Here is a 20,040-nt window from a genome sequence, read left to right as displayed (position 1 = left end):
CAAATGCAAATCATGTGAGCATCAGGCATGTCCACAGCAAAAAATACAAATACAAATACAAAACCAATCTAGACCGGACGATTTACGGATAACCAAAAAATTGCAGGTAGTCATGACCGTTCAGTGAAACATGCTCCGTCCATACTTGGCCTTTGAAATCATAGATTCCTACAGGTCTTTCGATGTCGGAGATTCTAACACGGCAAATAAAATATACAGCTTTGACCCACGGTAAAAATGTCGTTATCTGGGCTGTTTCGGGGAGTAAAACTATTGTTTTCGTTACTCCACCAGCCAAACCCAGCAAAGGGAAAACAATAACATGAACCCTGCTTGACCCCACCAACAAAGAATGAGAAGTCCCGTAATTTCTAAGGAACTTCTCACTAACTTATGAAAGGGTGGCTGTATATCAGTGTATGTATTGAAAATAAACAAGTTTTTTTGTGATAAATGAAGAAAAAGAAAATTCACATTTTCCTCGCTACAACGGTAAGAAGACAAATTGTGGTGTCGATGCGTTTGCTTGTGATCGCCATTCCTCTTCACAGCTGACGGTAAAACTGGCGGTTGAAGGCAGGCATCGCGAAGTAGATCTTGTGAGGAGACCTCGTACTCTCGTTAATTACATAAGATACGCCTTGTTCATAATGAATAGCGGGACACAAGATGTTCCTATTTTTCTCGCTGGTAACATTAATTTCTTTGATAATCTTCGCTAGTCTGGAGTCTCTTTGATGGTCAAGTGCTGTTTAATGTCGCGCTTCGAGCTCGGTTCAGAAAAACTCCCTGCTATGCGGCGATTTGTGGCACATGTGGCTTACATCTTACATGATAGTACTTACGTGCAACTTTGTATTTGTAACTAAATTTCCTTATTTTGTACGAATAAATTATGGTACATGTATGGGCAGCTGATATTTTCCAGGCCACAGTCCATGGCACTGTTTACTTGGGCACGGTCATTTCACGCCTGATTGATAACACAGGCCTTCATTAATCCCCGCGCGCCCGGGCCGGACAGTCTTGGGGCAGCCCACCCTGTACCAATTATGGTTAATACTCGTTATCGCCACTGTTTGTTGGTATAGTATTGCTCTGACTGTGTATGTTGGTAAGTTAGTGCAAATAGAAACGCGCAACGCTAGAATGTCAGGGACGTTAACAGAGACACGACCCTTACCTGTTGAAACCGAAACTGAAGTCTGTAGAAAAGTCATAAACAGACCGTTGTACTCCAATTCAAGACACATTCGTCGATTGACAGGGGCGTGATGATTTCCGCCTCCCGTGGCGCACCCGTGCCGCACCGGCTGTGAAGTTGTGCTCCAGGAAAGTAAACAAGATAATTGCAGGGGCGGGGACATGATATAAACTCCCTCCCTAGGAGTTCTCCTTCCCTGGCACTCTTGTCGAGCGCCGTACTTGTGTTGTTCCATTTCTACGGTATCAACAGAATGGACTATATCGCTGGGAACTGGGAACTCCAAAGTAACCTAGGTACAATAGTAATAGTCAACATAGCATAATTACATATTTGACTATTTTGTAAACGATAGATGTACTTATAGTGTAGCATAGCCTTAGTTGTTCTGTCTCTCCCACGGACACTGTAAAGATTCTTTACAGCAACGTTTTATGTAACTACTGCATTTAGCCCATATGGGCAAGGTCATGCAAATAAAGATCATTGTCATTGTCATTGTCATTGTACTATCAACAGCTACTACTACTATATAAACTTGATACAGGTTGCAAAATGGACGAGGATGTGAAGTGTGTATTGTATTGTAGAAAGCCATAAACAGCTCATTGTTCTCCCATTAGACCGATTGACAAGGGCGTGATGATTTCCGCCTCCCGGGATGAACCCGTGCCCGCAGGGTATTTTACTCAAGGAAAGTAAACAAGATAATTACTGGGGTGGAGATGATACTTGACAAACGTTTTCAAAAATTTCTACTTGGAGTCCACTCAAAATATTCTAATGACGGCGTGAGAAGAGAGTTAGGAACTTTTCCCATTATAATATTTGCTAGAATTCAGCTCATTAAGTACTGGCACCGTTTTGTAAACTTACCTGAGGACTGGTCCTTACACATACATGTACAGCACTGTATTTACTGGCGACCATGACTGGATTAATCATGTTGAGGACATTCTCTATCACCACAGCTTTGGACAAATATGGTCAAAACCTGAGGTTTATAAAGCAGAATACATTGCCAACCAACTGCGCATCCGGCAACAAGATATATCCATACAGGAGTGGTTTAGTTCTATTGAAAACGATTCAAAACTAGTACTGTCTGTAACGTAGCAAATCAAAAGAATATTATGAACAAAAAACATACCTTTATGATATAATAACATTAAAATTTGCAAAGCAATAACTAATTAAGAATCAGTAGCCATAAATTGAATATAGAAACAGGCAGATACTATACAATGTAGCCCCTGACCAAAGGTTCTGTCCATTCTGCCCAAAGTCCAAAGAAGATGAATTTTACTTTATAATGGAATGTTTCTAAATACACTTTTTTTATGTAATGAATTATTCACATTGCTCAAATAAAGTACAACAGATTTCAAGAGACTCGATGCTACAAACAGATTTGTATATATCTTTAGATGTCACAACCGTCTGAATTGCTGTCGCCCAGGCAAAACAAGGACTGCTTTGATATTAGAAGGAAGTCCCACTTCCTGTCGGAGTACACGTGGCTACCCCCTATGTTTCTAAATACACTTTTTTTATGTAATGAATTATTCACATTGCTCAAATAAAGTACAACAGATTTCAAGAGACTCGATGCTACAAACAGATTTGTATATATCTTTAGATGTCACAACCCACATAATGAAAAAAATTGGCAAAACAAGGACTGCTTTGATATTAGAAGGAACATCGATACTTATGATTAGCCCACTCCATTCCAATACTACAACAAATGCAAAGAATAATGTTAGTCCTTATTGTTACATAACTTAGGATGCTAAGCTTTATTTGATACCGGTACCTCTACTTTGTGGGATCGCGTGGCACAGCAGCAGTGTTTTTGGCTCGGGACTGAGAGGTTTCCAGTTTGAATCCTGCAGTGCCACCGATCTTGTGCCCATGGGAAAGGCACTTTACGCGGCTTTCCTCACTTTACTCAGATGAAAATGAGTACCTAACTTCGGCTACGGCTGTCCCTCAGAACGTTAAATGAAGGTCCTGTGTTTAAGGAGAGCAACACCCCGCGCACTTGAACCCACCAAACGTGCGGTGTGCGATGGTGCAAATCCTGCTGTCTGGAGTTGGTGATTCACTGCAAATCACCAGGATGGAGGCCTGGCGAACCTCTGCCTCGTATCAGCTACACAGTGATTTACATCATTCACCTGAACGGGACAACTGGCACATCCCCATCTTGTAATTAGCCATACGAAATGGTATGTCACTCCGTAAGGGGCGGTATAACCCCGTTGTGTGTAAGCACGTCGACCGATGATGATGACCTATATTTTGTACTTGGTGTAATACTTGTTGCCATGCATTTTACCGTGTACAATTGTCGTGCTTAGTTCTTCTACGGCCAATGTGACATCTTTGTCCGCACAGGCTGCTCAGAGATTCCAAGATTGAAAACGAATAAGAAAATATAACAATTAATTGTCACCTGTGTCTTGCAATTTCATAGTCTTTGTACATTGTTCGCAGGCAGGAGATAATGACCAACTAGGCTGAATGATGACAAGGTTATAGTTCATTTACTTATTTGCAGAGACGTCATACAACAAACATACGTCAGGCCCGCTACAGAGTAAAGCGGAATTCCTGTGATCTCGTATTAAGGCACGGTCACATATAGCTCGTGCGATCGCTGTACGATCGCTAACTAAAGGCATTTGGCCGGACAAAAATGTACGTACATGTATCAACTTTCTTGGTACACAAAATGCTGTTTTTGATCCATGTCAGTGGTTAGTTCTGGCACAACCTGCTTGAAAATCCCATGGCATCAAAATCATACAACAATCGCAGGACCTATGTGACTGCGCCCTTACGGATACTTACCTAATAGCAATTACCTATTCTACGACGTGCGTGCGTGTGTGGAACACAGTTTCAGCACCAGAACTTGTTGATACAGACCTGTGTCACACATTTTGCACATAAGAATATGAATCAGGACACGTTTTCTGTACTTTCTTTAAGTTCAAACAATACTACGTATACCTTTTCACAATGATAACCACACATCTGCATCCCTCCTTACATCAACTTATGACTATTATCATCAGTAGCATTCTGCTAAGTAATCACTGAAGTCACAACAATATGATGTAAACCTTGACATGCAGTGGTTCTGATATAGACCCGAGTCTGTAACCCAGGTAAAACCCAGGTAAAACGTGCCTGCTACCTTCAGTGTTATTGATAATGACTCAACTTACCATTCTTAACATATATTCTGATAATATAGTGTTTTTTTCTTTTAAAAACCCAGGATTTTATCAGGGCATTCAAAAAAATCCCGGGTTTTTAAAAGAAAAACCCGGGATTTTATTTGGGCACCCCAAAAAAATCCCGGGTTTTTTCAAAGAAAAACCCGGGATTTTTTTTAAAATCCCGGGACAAAAAAAAAATCCCGGGATAAATCCCGGGATTTTTCTATATTCAATGAAGCATGAAGACTCCCACTGGGGGGTATAATGATCCGTTGGGTAACAAGGAACATTTTCACAAAATATCTGATATATAGGTGTAGTTTGTGAAAGGCTACAAGCATTAGTCCCAAGTGCTCTGCTCAGTCCCATTTTAATCTGCTCGATGTTTTTTGTATTTCTAAATTGAAATGCCATTAAAGTTAGCTTTGTTTGTCAGCAAAATATTTCCCTCAAACTGAAGGAAATAGCTTTTAAGAGGGTCAAGATTTCAAAATTTTCCCGGACCTACCTTGCGATTCTTCGTGCCTTTGGCGCCGGACATGGAACGTCGTTCTCAAAAACTTGAAACCCTCGTATTTTTTTCATAGAAATGTCATCTAACCAGCAAATTTTCCCATAAAAAAGCAATGCAGGAAATCGTGGCAAAAAAGCGTGGCATTTCTAAAAGATCTCCTGCAAGTCTGCGTTCTCACGCCCGCCGGCGGCTAGAGAGAGGCGACCGGTCTACCCCGCCGTGGGAAAATCAGCGTCACGCATCGGCGCCCCCCTCCCCACTACAGTTTTGGTTAGTCGAATCGTGCTGTCGTTTTGGTTTTCATTTCCCCCCCCCCTCCACCGATTAACCGTAAGTTATTACCACCACAGAACCAAGAAAAAGTCCAAAATATATGTAAATTGAAAATAGTTTCCGTCAAGCCGCTCTGGCCCGCGAGCTTGCAAAATGTAAATTTAGGGAGCGGGGCGCGCGCCGCTTCATGGTGCAAATCTACTAGAAATCCTGATACAAATGCTTTTTAGGTGTTGTTCTAATATCAAAACAATGAAATAGCTTCTATAAAGCAAATATTTATGCCTCTATGAAGCAGATATTTATCCCTCTATTAAGCAGATATTTTGAGCAATTCTGTTTTCCTTTTTTTACTAGAGGTAAAAGTTCTGCTTCTCGATGAAAATCATGAAAAAGTATGACGCAAAGCACATTTCCAATGGGAGCGCAGTGTTTTATTGGCGTCTTGAATATTTTTTTCAAAGTTGATAGGAGGGGGGAGGGCCAAGCAAAAAAATTTTGACTTGGGGGGAGGGCCTAGCAAAAAAAAAATTACCTGGGGGGAGGGCCTAGCAAAAAATGTTTTACCCGAACCTCTGGCGACTGGCCCTCTCCCCTCACTAAACGCCGTACGGTCCCTAATAAAATTGTTGTGTATTTTTGTTATCTGGACACTAGAGCCACATGTCTCTATGCATGGTTGATTGAATACATGTTTTCAGATTAGTATACACACATAATCAAATCTATACACAAACACCAAAAGACACTGCTGACGTACAAGGTTCTCGATAACCTATTGCCAACCTACATGAGAGACATGTTCACCTACTGTTACTGTAGTACTGTAGAGACAGGGCAGCTAGAACAACACGGCAAAGAGAGTCAAACTTGTTGTACCAATGGTTCGTAGGAAAAAGATTAATATCCTACTCAGGTGCAATGCGATGGAATTAGTTTAAGACCAAACTTGCGAGAGGCAAACTCAGTAATAACTTTGAAGAACAAAGTTACAAAACACAATTGTAACTATGGACTCACTATGATTATGGAATAGCAAATGTTTGTATTCGGTCGGTCGGTCGAGGACATCATCAGATGCCAACACAGGAAGCAAGTTTGTATTAAAACTATAATTGTAAATAACTATGCATAATGGAAGACCTCTTGACTTCCTCCAAACCTTGAACCGGCTCAGGCCAAAGGGCTTGTACGTAAATCAAGGCTAAATAAAGGTTTTAAAAAATGTACAGTTCATAAATGGAAGTATAATATGATTTAATCATAATATTGGCATTAGTGATCATAGAATGATGGTTGGAAAATAGTACTACATCTAAGAAAGTGATTCATTGCATGAAATGTGCAATGGAAACAAGCTGAATATTTGAATAATCTTGTTTTGGGGTAGGTAGCGGTAAAGAAGTCCAGAAAAAATGGAACTGAAAAAAATCTGTCGACAGGACTTTGGTCCGAAAATGGACCACAAATGGACAGATTATACGGCTGGCATTAAAGCGTTGTGGGGCTTAACGGTCCAAGAAAGTAACAACAGCAAAGTAGAGTTGATATAGTCATTTTGCAAGTCTCCACAGTCAAACTTGGTGTTACCTAATAGTGACAGTTTTAGTGTTACTTACATGAAGACAGGACTTTAAAATGTCAGTGAAAGTCAGATACGAAACCAAACAAATTCCTTTTTAGCAAGAAGGACCATTGTTTTGAGTATCGCCAATTCACAAGTTTTCACATACAATCAGGTCCAGGTACAGGTCAGGACCTTAACATGGTCTTCTGGACCTGGACTGTACCTGCACCAATTTTTTTAACCAGTACCCACCCCTAATCTTATTAGTACGTTGGTAAGTCATGTTGTGTAAAATTTATAGAATATATATTTTTTTTTTTGCCCTGTAGCTCCAATGTTTTTCTGAGAAAATCAGAGCATCAACAAATCAAATTAGTTTGGCCTAAGGTAAAAAAAAGTTGGCCTTGGAGGGTCAAACCAACATTTTGACATTTGATCTGACATCATTAGAGCAAAGTGCCATAATTACGCAAGCTGAAAATAAGCTAATGGTCCTCAATTTAGTGTAAGTGATCACAAATAATGACATGGTGGCCTGTTACCCTACATCCACTAGCTAGATTCCTGTCGTGTTCAGTAATGTGAAACAAGCTGATTCTACCCACCTGTAACATCGCGCTTCAAAGCCCGCTCCAAACTGCTGCAGTTGCTGGGTGGATTCTGCTGTGCTTGTCGTGGTTTCTTCTGGAAGGACTGAAACAGGTGCCGACACAGGTCCTCACCAATGTCTGCTTCCAGATACATACCCATGAATCTTTGGAAGCCTTCATAGTCTACAGTCTGAAATGAACAGCATATTCTTTTTTAAAGCTGGTCATTAGATTCTCAGTGGATTCAAGCTACTTACTGTGTCATACTAGTTAAATATTACCATGTACATTTGTACATGTAAGACAATAAGTGATCAGACCACCAGTCAAAAATCCCCCTGTTTCTAGATCTGTTAAGTGATGGCTGAAGTCCAATGGTGTATAAGGCCTCCTATATAATACTTCTTAGTATACAAAGTAGTCATTATAAACTTCCTGGCACATTTGCGTTGCACCCCTGTATGGTACTATCGTGTCTCATGTTGCGCCAAATTGTGTTCCAGAGCCTACATGTACCTCCCTTAATAACTGGATATGGAGGCAATTATAGGCAACACTACTACTTCTTCATTTTCCCACAACACTGCTGGAGTTTTCCAAAAAAACACCTTGGAGACTGTGCAACATGGTTTATGCCTGTCACAAAATTTGGAAACAAATGTTAACACCACGAGTAAGACAGTTGCAACATTCATATTAGATATGTATAAGAATAGAAATATTAACCGTTTTTGTGATATGTTTTGGGGGCTTTCTGAAGAAACAGGAAAGGATTGTTGACTGTTATTTGTAGAGCATGACCACTTTACCTGTCGCAATATTTAACCATTGCATGCCATTGGGTAAAAAAAAATCAATTGTCATTTTGTGTTTAATTTTTGGCTTTTGTTAATTGAGGGATTTACCTAGTTGTAGGTTTGAGGCGAAAATGAGGTGATTAATTTTTTCGAACCTAAAATCTCTATTTGTGTCACATTTCAATGAGAAGGAGGGTCTACAGAAAATCCTACACACAACTTGTATGGTTGAACTTACATGAACAGTTACCCATACGTATCCCAGTAAGGTGTTGCACTGCTACTTTGAGTGACTGATGACTCAAAGAGATGATCATGAAACACTTTGGATTGCCAATTGTAATTACAATGTAGCTTCTGAGTAATCCTTCAAGTTGAACATTCATTATTGGAAGATAACGCACATTGAATCACAAGGTTAGCCCCAAACACTACTTAACTCTCTTCAGGTGAAGTAAAAGTAGCAGCACTGCATGAGTTTGCATATGTTGGGAATCTCATAAACACACATACAGTAGTACCAAAATTAAACCTGACCGTCTGTCAACCACCACCAACCCACGCACCAAATATCATCGCAATAACATGATGGGATCTGGAGATATATCGCCGGAAGTGCACCAAAACACTCAGACGAAAGTTAAAACTATACCTGCATGAAAATGCAGGTAACAATAATAACAATGCTGATTTTCACCTCCTCTGGGTTGTAGCTGTGATCTGCACCATGGAACTCCTCCAATACATCCTTCAGCTTCTTAGTGGAATCTGTGAGAGAAAATAATGTTTGACTCAAGTCAAAATATATATTAAACAGAGGGAGAGAGAGAGAGAAAGAGAGATTGGACTTCTAGACCAAAGATTTCTTAACATCACCCATATTGAAGTTTTGTCAATAGTTGCTTGAAAATAGTACTATCAATAGTATGATTAATACCTGACTGAGCATGTACTTCATCCAGAGAGTACAATGTTTGTAGCATCACCCAGAAATAAGGTGCATTACTCAAATTTTGGAGCAAATTTAAAAAGTAGCCTTTTATGAAATGTCTATAGATTCAAATCACTATCATTAATTATAACCATTAATTTGCAGGCAACACCCAGTAATGTCAGGGTCAGAGAATGGGGGGGAAATGGACAATTCAGCTGCGTACGTTGTAGGTGTGTGGTTCAGATTGTTTTCCTGAAAGTGATATCAACTTCTTTCTAGCTGAAATACTTTGACAAATTGAATGTCTTCACAGATGTCATGACAATTGGGATCACATATACAGTACAGTTCATCCTTGTTTTTGTCATCACTTATATTACCAACTGATTTTTTAATTGGACATCAACTGGGAAGTAATGGCTGCAATGATTGATGGATTTTGCTAAAAGATTATACATTTGTACAATGGTTAAGCCCAAGAATTTGAGTTGTTGACCTTATTTCTCAGTGACGCTGCAATTGTATTGATCTGGCCACGTATGAACATTTCATTAAGTCTTCCCAATTGCAAGTAGGCTTTCTGTTTCTGTGGCCGTTTTACACCTTTAGCCAATCAAAACGCAGAATTGGAAATGACGTCATCAATAGTGTTCAAAATCGTCTGGCACATACAATGTTTGCCCCCCTCATTCTGATTGTGATTTGCGTACGCGTAGTGAATGTACGCTTTTTATTCATTTTGCCATGCTTGCCTTCAGTTTATTTACATAGTATACAATACATTGAAAAAATATATTAAACTAGAAGGGCCACATTTTTTGCAAAAATGCAAAATGTTTTCCCTCTAGCTTTGTTTCAAGCCACTGGCACAGAACAGGTCCGGTAGCCTCCAAATTTGACCAACACTGCGCGTGGCAGACATCGTTGAAATTTGAGCCAGTGTGCTGGAATTGTCATGCCCCCCTCCCCACCCACATGTTGAGACATCTTGAGTGCAAGTGAAAAAAAATTTTTTAAAGCCAAGTGTCAAACGTACGTGAACCTGCGTCTTTCATCTTTATAGTCGCATGCTCTTCCACTGAGCTACTTCAATCTGCGTTACGTAATGGCAATTTTTTATCTTATCAACGTATACGTAGGTTGCACAGGGCGGCTTGAGGATGATTGACAGTTTGCGTCCTGTGTGCTTATTGGTTTACCTGTGATGTATCCATCATGACAAACTTAGACTTTGGGCCAATCAAAAAGCTGCATTTCACAGCCTAAGGTTTGTTATCTGAGATCCCGGTTTGAGAAAGCGTTTTGTGTCGTGCACACTGATACGTTCACCAGTGACATGTCCCCGAGAAAGGCAGACTTGTGGCCAATCAAAAAGCTGGAAATGTAGAGAGCATGTTATAGCCCCCACTTTTTAGGAGGCAAGCAAAAACAATATGTATGTTTTCACCTTTGGGAAAACATAATTAATTGTATACTCAAGGTTTAGAACGTACAACAATTGAACAGTGGAGTGTGTTTTTACTCCAGCCTTCACACTCCAACAATTACCGTGAACCACAGGCAGTCACTGCCTATTTTATAATAAAAAATCACCATAATTACGTAATGCAAAGGCACATGGCTTAGTGGTTGTGCATGCAATCATCAAGCTGGTGTAGGTTCACGTGAAAAATGCTATAATCCGATTGTGGTAAATGAAAGGATTTTCTTACTTGTGGCTTTTGTAAGTTATGTACAGGTATACATCATTGAACATTAATTATGCAAATGAGGACCTCGTTAAATTACCAGAAATGCAATGAATACCTTCTTTCTTACCATAGATTTCGTACATCTGTTATTTTGGGGAGGAGATGATCAACTAATATAATTTATGCAAATGAGGCCTTTATTTGCATAATTAATGACAAACATAACTACATAGTTTACATAAAGACATATTTATACTCTTTATCGAGTTGAAGCATTGACAAACATAACTAATACACCAGTGGTAAAGGTTAAGATCGTTTGGCGAAGGTATGGGGCCGTGGAACTGTTAAGAAATGTTTACCTCGTACCTAATACTGACCAAAAGCAGCGAGTGGTGGTTGAAGGCAGTCACTCAGAGTGGTTACCCGTTACCTCCGGTGTACCACAGGGCTCGATTCTAGGCCCAATGTTATTTTTGCTGTATATTAATGACTTACCTAGCACTGCAAAGAACTCCATTGTAGCATTGTTTGCTGACGATTCGAAATGCTATAGAGAGATTCGCAACCTAGATGACTGTCATAAACTACAGGCCGATATTTCGTCTATGTATGACTGGAGCCTTCGGTGGGGTATGTCATTCCACCCCTCGAAGTGCAAGGTGCTCCGTTTGACTTGCTCCAAGAGCCCAATAACCTTTGCATGCTATATGTCTGACATTGCACTGTCCACAGTCAGTAGTATGAATGACCTGGGAGTTCTTGCCCAGTTCTTGTTGTGGAACAGCCATATAGTAAACATTGTAAAGAAAGCCAATTCTATGGTTGGATTTATCATACGCACAGTAGGCTTTGATTCCAGCCTGGAGGTGCGCAAGGCATTGTATGTTTCACTTGTTAGCTCAGTACTTGAGTATTGTTGCCCTGTGTGGTCTCCACTGTCACGTAATCACATGTACCTGTTGGAAGGCGTGCAGAGGCGGGCGACTAAGTTCATTCTGCGTGCCAATGACAATGTAAATGCCGGTGATCTTGACTATAGAGATAGATTACTGTGCCTCAACATGTTACCTCTCTCATACAGGAGAGAGATCGCTGATATCATGTTATTTGTTAAGTCCCTAGCCAACATGAATGATTTGGACCTGTCTAACTATGTATCATTTTCTGCTAGACCAACAAGGAGAAGTCGGTCGTTCATGCTGATGCCATGTCGCTGTAAAACATCTACATTTGCTATGTCATACGTACCACGGTTAGTTACCGAATGGAACAAGCTTGATGTCACAGTTCGCAGCATAGCAGCTGTGCCGTCGCACCATTCCGACCTATTGTCTTTCAAACAGCTACTTGTGAAATCTACTGTTGATAGATTCAGAAGTCACTTTGTATCCTTTAACCTCTGTACCTGGTCCACTGCATGTAAGTGCGCCTCCTGCCAGGATTTAAGGGCTCGGTAGTCTGATTGATTGTTTATGTCGTTTAGTGTTAATCTTAATCTGCTGTATTTATTGTATTTTTATGTCGCGGCGAGGGCCAGTAAAGGTGTCACCACCTGTTCCCCCGCCCCTTCCACTTGTGTGGTGAATTTTAATAAACAAATAAACAAGTATCTTGTATATGCAACGTTTTCATCTTGGGAACAGGGCATTGTAACTTTGACACTCTGCTTTTTCTATTTTTAATTTTTTAATTTTTAAAAATGACATCCCAATGCATGGGGCACTTCGATTGACGGTCTGTGGGGAGGGGGAGCGCCAACACCAGCACACTGGCTCAAATATCAACATCTACCGTGCGTGGTGTTGGTCAAATTTGGAGGCTACCTGACCTGAACCTGAATCTCTGGACTCGAGTCCAGACCTGAAACTGATCATGAATTTCAGCTAACACAGCACTACTATAGGGGGCACCTAATGGTATTGTAATTGTGCCTTGGAGTAGCTTGACTAAAGGCCACAGGGAAGACTTGCTGCATTTTCACGAAAATGTGGCCTTTCCAGTTACACTATCAATTTTCAAAATGATTTTTGACATTATATACTGTAGTGTTAGTATCTTGAACAATATGTACAGCTGATATTTTTGGAAATCTCAATTGCATGAAGCACCATTCACTGACTTCTGAAGAGGCATAAGGGGGTGTTAGTGGCCATTTCATATAACGTAGTGGCCAAATGGGCATTCAAAAGGCTGACACCCTGCATGAGCGTGCAATCTTTATGTCAGACAGTATTTTTGAGACCAGTAGGAATGCTCCACAAACACCATTCATTCTCTTCACAACTTTTCATATTCAGCACATTTGGGCAGTCTCGGACACAGGTACAGGTAGGGTACCTGGGATAACCTGACATGATTTCAGCTTATATCTTCTTTTTCATGATAACCCCCCCCCCCATTATGTCTGACATACGATGACGGAATGGTCATCAATTTTGTCAGTTAATAGCAACAAATGGTGGAAATGACGATTGCCGAGGCCTTAACTATCATGCAGGGAGACAGTTCTAACAATGACTGGGTCTCTCCCTAAAGCCTCAGTCACAAAGCGTGTACGATTTACTGCGACAGAGGTTTTATGCGCAGTACATGTATAAGCGCAGAACCTTGCAAGTTAGAGAAGAATCAGAAGCTATAGTTTGAATATATAAAGCCGTGGTCACAAAGATGATAGGACATTGTACGATGGGGTAATAAGAGCACACCTGTGTTAATTGCAGGTAAATCATAGTAAATCGGGGAGCCTCTGATGACGAAAAATAGAGCTGAAATGGATTTTAAACATGTTCAAAGTTTCTCCATCGTTGTACGATTTACTTGCCCCCATAGCAGTCTTAATTATGGTCATTTTTTCTACTGATGACATTGAAGATTCATACATTTTTAGCATGTTGTGATGGTTTCAGTTTTCCCTGATATTACCGATCTTGACGAAAAGTGAAACAATCATAACACAGTAGCAATCAGAGAACAGCACGCCCGTAGAGAGCCTGCTTGCAAGGCTAAGTTTTCCACGTGGCAGATTCAGTATCACGCACAGGTCATGCATGCAATTCTTTGATACATACACGTGGGTTCATAATTACATCTGATCAGATCTCAGCTTTCGTCGGTCTTGGGTCACTTTATAATGACCATATCTATTGCAACAACTTGAAGAGATGGGCAGGGTCGGGCTCATTGGGGGGGGGGGGGCTACTGGTATAATTTTTCTTCTGATGACATTTTTTCTTGATACCATATCATCAGAAAATAAGCACATTTAATTCATTATTTCGGGAATAGCCTGACTCAAAGAGCCGGCAAAAAGGGATAACCATACCAGTACTATTGTTTCATTTACACCTTCATTTGGTTGTATGACTCATCTTCTGATAGTTTCTTTTAATTTTTTTCTACAGTGAAATACATTATAGACTCAGTCTGGTCTTCACAGCTAGGTCCACATTTGGTTGGTTAAAGAAGCACAAAAGCATTCAGACGACTATTCAGGAAGAGGCACGAGTGAGAAATTGAACAACATCCGATGCTCTGCAATGGCTGACTTTGATAACAGTTTAGTTGCGATTCACTGCGATCATCGTGAGATATGCGGAATATGCTATCGCAATGACATTGTACGCACTTTGTGACCAGGGCTTTATCAATGCCATGAGTACATCACACATTACTATTTAGACACATTGAATTTCATGTATTTACTAACCCACTCTAAGCTATTCTTATACAGACACAATCATTGAATAATCCAACCAGTAATTAATATCATGATAGCTTCAACATTTAACAACATTTGACATCTAAAAATAATCCTTTATAAACAAGCTAATCTGAAAGCAGAATCTTGCAGGTAAGATTGAATAAATCAAACGAGCAGTGTGCAGAAAAAAAACATGGCTATGTACTCTGGCACCCAGACCCTATCCATTAAACATAAGTACACCAGGTTGACCTACAGCATATTTTGAAAGGCCAGGTGTCCTACTAAAGGTAATTACATTTATGCTGAGGAGGGCCATTTTTCCTTGCCTAGAGCCAACAGTAACATTAATATTCACAAAGAATATGGTTTGGCTCATCACAGCTGCCCACAGTCACCGTCCGACCATGGGCCCACTCCCTTTAACTGGATTCACAGCAACCAAAAATGTCAAATAAAAAATTGCAAAACACCCTTTCAATTATCCTGAGCTCTATCCAAACCCGCACCAACCCATCCAGAGAAAATGGACCCATTTCTGTGGGCTATCCAAACCCAGTACGCAGGAGTAGCCAGTGCCTGGCATGTCTCCCGTGGGTTTGCTGATCCACCTGCTGTGGAGTATGGAGGGGAGAGAAGACGTCTGGTCTATACTCACAGGAGGTGTACTCCTGAAGCTGGTGGAACTCTGCTGGGCTCAGCGTCTCCCACCGGAATGACATGATGGTCCTGTTGTGCACACGGCAGATCAGGGCTGACCTGGCTCATCCGCTGCAGTGTCACACGGGGTAGGGGTGCCTCCTCAACATGGCTGTCAGGAGGAGGAAAAACACAGCACATCACTCCGCTGCATCATCAAGCATTCAGCTCAGGCACCACCGCCCACACATCCTGCCTTCATTACAATTTGTGACATGCCTAATGGGCAAATTCAACAGATACATATTCACACACTCCTGGACAGGACCTGCCACATCAGCATAATATTCCAGATGAATGTGGGCCAGCCAATTGTCACACCACAGGACCTATTCAGGCAACACACACACACAAACCTCTGGTCATCCTACAAATACTGCACACTAAATAATACAGGGAGGCCCCTTAAGTATGTAAAATAAGGGGGTACATATGGTACAGGCTACCTGAGGCACTGCCCGTTTAATGCTTTCAATCACATACTGCAGCAAAATACAAGACACTAAAATGAGGGACAAAAAATGCAACATCTTTTGGAACAGGAACATCCCTCTTCCATGCAACGCACCTCCTGAAAACCTTGAAGCTCCTAATTTATGATGATACAATCCATGTGGGAGGAGACCCTCATTTTCATCACTTATTCCTTTCCATTGCAATTGTGAATATCCTCTCCTTACATAATGTCAACATTGCAATTAAAAAAGTGAGGCTATAAGGAACAAATGTGATAATGTGTATGGAGTTGGGAGTTCCATAGAGAAGCATATTCACAATGCCAAGTCATGAATTCAGCACACATCCTTTATTTGAGGGGGCCTCATGTAGGGAATCTTGCACAAAGGAACTGGTGAGCTCCTTGCATGGCCCTGAGAGGTGGAACATACATGTACTTGCTAGTAAAGGATGATAATTGAATAACAAAATGAACATACATTTGCATCATCTTACCACACAAATTAAAACAGACTGTGGAACTTCAAGAAACAAGGGTACATAGAATCAAGATTTTCCAATCAAGAGATGAGCTGGTATCTATAGTATACACAATGGACATGTTTTGCCTATGGTTATAAACCTATAACAGCAAGAACTAAAGACTGGCAAAAATAATTAGTCATGCAAAAATAAGATTAGGATTGTAACTAATAAATCTCATCGTCAATCAAGTCAAAGTCAAAGATGTACATACTTCATCTGTCATATCAAATTTTTCTTGTCATAGATTTTCAACATCCAGATACATTTTATACATTGCGGGGCTAGAAATTCATTTTTGGGATTAGGTGCACTGGTACACCCAACCTAGAAATTTGGGTGAAATTTTTGGGTGCACCACATGATATACAAAAATGTTGAGTACTAGAATGTCCTAATTCAAAACAAAGCTTCAACTTGCTTGGGCATTTTCACGCAGCTACCGGGAAAATCGGGAATTGTAAAGACAAACTTGAGATCATGACAATGTGGTCGCAGAAATCAAAAGTTAAGAAAATACACAAAATTGGTATAGTATAGTATACAAGTACTACTTTACATAATTAAACCTACAAAAATATTTTTTGCATCAGTACACACATTTTGGGGGGCACCAAGGTGCACATGCACCCAGTATTTCGAGCCCTACATTGTTATAAAAATTTTACTGTAACTTATAACTATTTGTGCTCTGTACTCTCTAGTCAGGTGCCCTAACATGGGATGCTTTGTCATGCGCTCAAGCTCACGGCGCTCCATTGCTAGTTGCCAGAGAGTGGTCAAGTTTTGATGAATGACTTTTCAACTCATGATCATTCATCTGAAGAACATACTTGGATAAGAAATGCATTAATACCGTTCATAACCCCTTCGCCCTGAGCATTACACTAACTTACAGGCAGCAAACACTGTGAGATGTTTTTGTGTATGTACCTTCCGATTTTGTGCTACGCCAGACATTATGCCGAAACTTTGTAGGCTTTTTAAATTCTACTCTCGTCAGAAGTTAGGGATAAATTTAAGTACAGAGAGATAAGAATTCAATTTCATGACATTTTAGCTTTCTTTTGACAGTAAAATTGGGACTATACATGTATGTACTTCTCGTCTCATGTCTCATGTGATTTTTTTACAATCAAAAATGTCCGCCATTTGTGGGCGCACATTACACACCATCTAAATTCTCGTCATCCTGCTGATTTTAGTCAAAAGTAGAAAAACGATACATGAAACTGTTCCTTAGAATGTATATTGTAATATATCTGAAACCAACTAACTTTACGAATTGTAAGTAACTTTTACGATTAAAAACTATCTTACCTCAGCGTTTAAATTTTCGGGGAAGACATGATTATAATGTTTGAGCCAGGCCTACAGTCACGGTAACGTAGGCAGGCATCGATCACGGGGACTGGAATTGTCACGGGCTGGACTGTGAATGCCAGACTAAAAACACACTCAACTGTTCAATTGTTGTACATTTCAAACCTTGAGTATTTACAGTTAATTACATATTATCATAATGTATCGTGTCCTATCAGTATGTAAAAAAACTGAAGGCAAGCATGGCAAAATGAATAAAAAGCGTACATTCACTACTCGTACGCAAACGTACAATCAGAATGAGGGACACACAAATGCTATGTACCAGACAATTATCAACATTGTTGATGACATCATTTCCAATTCTGAGTTTTGAATGGCTACTGACGAAAAACAGAAAAAGTTGGAAGGAAAATAACAACTACAAAAACAATGTCTTCTTTGGGAAGACATAAAAAACGACACCGCCAACATCAACAAAACTCAGTATACCTAAGAAGAAGAGGGAAAACAAGCCATAACTAGAAAGGCAACATTTTTGAAAAAATGCAGGATGTGGGCGAAGGGAAAAGAAAGGAAAAATCGCAAGAAAAGAAACAACTAGAATGACAACATTTTCGCGAAAATGCAGCAAGTCTTTCCCGTGGCCTTTTTTGAAGTTTAAGTCAAACTATCTTACACACAATAGTAATTGCCATTAGGTGCCCCGTATTCTCGGTTCACCCCTATTCTCGGCCTTTACCTGACGTCACGGGTTGTGCTGTGTAGCAATTAATTATAAAGCTGAAATTCATGATCAGGTTCAGGTCCGGTACCGTACCGTAGCCTCCATTCCAAATTTGACTTAACGACGCAGGCGACAGACATCGACGATACAGTATTTGGCTGCCCGTATGGTCCGAGGCGTTGACGAGCCCCCCTCCCCACATGGACCGTCCGACCGTTTTTAAACGCCGTCTTTTGAGGGCAATTAAAAAATAAATAAAAAGGCGTGTAAACTGAACGATGCTCTGTTTGCAAGATAAAATTGTTGTAAATATCAAAAAAGAAAAAAAAAAGGACAACTAAAAGAAAGTTGTTCCCGCCCGGAATCGAACCAGGGTTGACCTAGCGAAAAAAAGCGCAAACGTAGCTGGTGCTTTAGCCATTCGGCCAAGCTTGCCGTAACGTTATTTCCGGCATTTTAACAGGTAATTGTATACAAATGCAATGCGTAGCTTGAACACGTCCGTTCACTGTTTAATTTCCAAGATTCCAAGGTCCCATTTTCTGAAGATAATGTTTTTCTGTGCAAATTTATCAATCTTGTTCATTCCGTGGCGGGCAACTTCTTCCTTGAGCGCCTGTTTGGTCGAATGCATGGCCGATTTACTGCCGCGTCTCAGCTGCTATTATAAAACTGGATGCCGAATGACATTTTGTGTTCTCTGCGTTGATAGGTCCAGCTCTGACGTACACCCGAGACAGTCTGAATTTAGGCCAATCAAAAAGCTGGGAACGCGGAGTATTTGCTAACAGCTTCAATTTTTCTGAGTTTTGATTGGCTATTATCAAAATGGATGCCGATTGTGTCCTGCGCGTTGATAGGTTCACCTCTGATGTACAACCGAGAAAGTGCGACTTTAGGCCAATCAAAAAGCTTGAAACATGGAGTACATGGAGGCTTCCATTTGTTTCTGATTTCCGGTGAAATACTTGTAAGAAAACTATATGTGTGGCTTCGCCCACATAATGAAGAAATGTGTCTAAACAGTATGTATCGGGAAGTATCTTTGACAGCTCTCTATGAAGTTTAATTTTATTATTTGTTAGAGTGTAACATATCTTGGAGTGTTCTCTTGTCTGCCACCTTCACGGCCACTCCTGTGGCAGGAAGATGGTGGCGATGTTTAGGTTGCTTTGAAAGATAATTCCTACGGTTGGTTTTCTACTCAACAAATGAAGACTCAAATTCGTCGTGTTTTATGGAGCTATATTTCCTATATGTAAGGCAGTTGTGTGACTGCTTGGTAGAGGTTGTATGTTTAGCGGCATGAGCCCCCAATATGCAGTGACCAGTGACAGCAGAGATACGGCACAACCAACATTATTGTTAGCATTCTGTTTTTCAAAAATAAACATGAAGTGAATATGTTAAAGTGTATTTCGAATACAAATACATGTAACAGCTGTGTGCATGGACCTGGTTTATTTACCTTTTTAATCACCATAGTCAGTGGCAACAAACACAGCATACTTATGCATAATAAGATCAGCAAAAAATCCATGCCATCTTGGGGCGGGTACCATCTTAGGGGAGGGTCTTTTTAGCGAATGCCCACAAACGCCCACTCTAGAGAAGTCCGCGCTACACGAATCTCATTTTTTTTGCTTGGAATATGTCCACGTTGTGCTCCCATGCATTAATCCTGAGTTTCAAGTCCATCCATTGACCCGAAGTGACATAAATCAAAGTTGACGATTTTCAATGGTCTTTTTAGCGAACGCCCAGCACAGAAAGTCTTTTTAGCGAATGCCCACTATATCTACAAAAATTC

The 20,040-nt window shown here is 40.4% G+C and overlaps 1 protein-coding gene across 4 annotated transcripts in view; it reads right to left on the bottom strand.

The window, feature by feature from the left end:
* Nucleotides 1-20,040, bottom strand: part of LOC118403912 (diacylglycerol kinase beta-like) — a 79,015-nt gene that overhangs the window by 44,101 nt on the left and 14,874 nt on the right. For 3 of the 4 annotated variants that reach the window (XM_035802778.1, XM_035802776.1, XM_035802779.1), the window contains exons 2-4: nucleotides 15,162-15,314; nucleotides 8,873-8,943; nucleotides 7,394-7,568 (exon numbers count right to left, since the gene is read on the bottom strand). In XM_035802778.1, the coding sequence (XP_035658671.1) occupies nucleotides 7,394-7,568; nucleotides 8,873-8,943; nucleotides 15,162-15,225 (310 nt within the window). In that variant the 5' untranslated portion in view covers nucleotides 15,226-15,314. Of the gene's footprint in view, nucleotides 1-7,393; nucleotides 7,569-8,872; nucleotides 8,944-15,161; nucleotides 15,387-20,040 lie in introns of those variants that run through there. The other variant, XM_035802777.1, reaches the window with a different exon arrangement.

Source organism: Branchiostoma floridae, chromosome 16, assembly GCF_000003815.2.
Source record: "Branchiostoma floridae strain S238N-H82 chromosome 16, Bfl_VNyyK, whole genome shotgun sequence".
Taxonomy (NCBI): domain Eukaryota; kingdom Metazoa; phylum Chordata; class Leptocardii; order Amphioxiformes; family Branchiostomatidae; genus Branchiostoma; species Branchiostoma floridae.
This window is presented reverse-complemented; position numbering and strand designations above follow the sequence as displayed.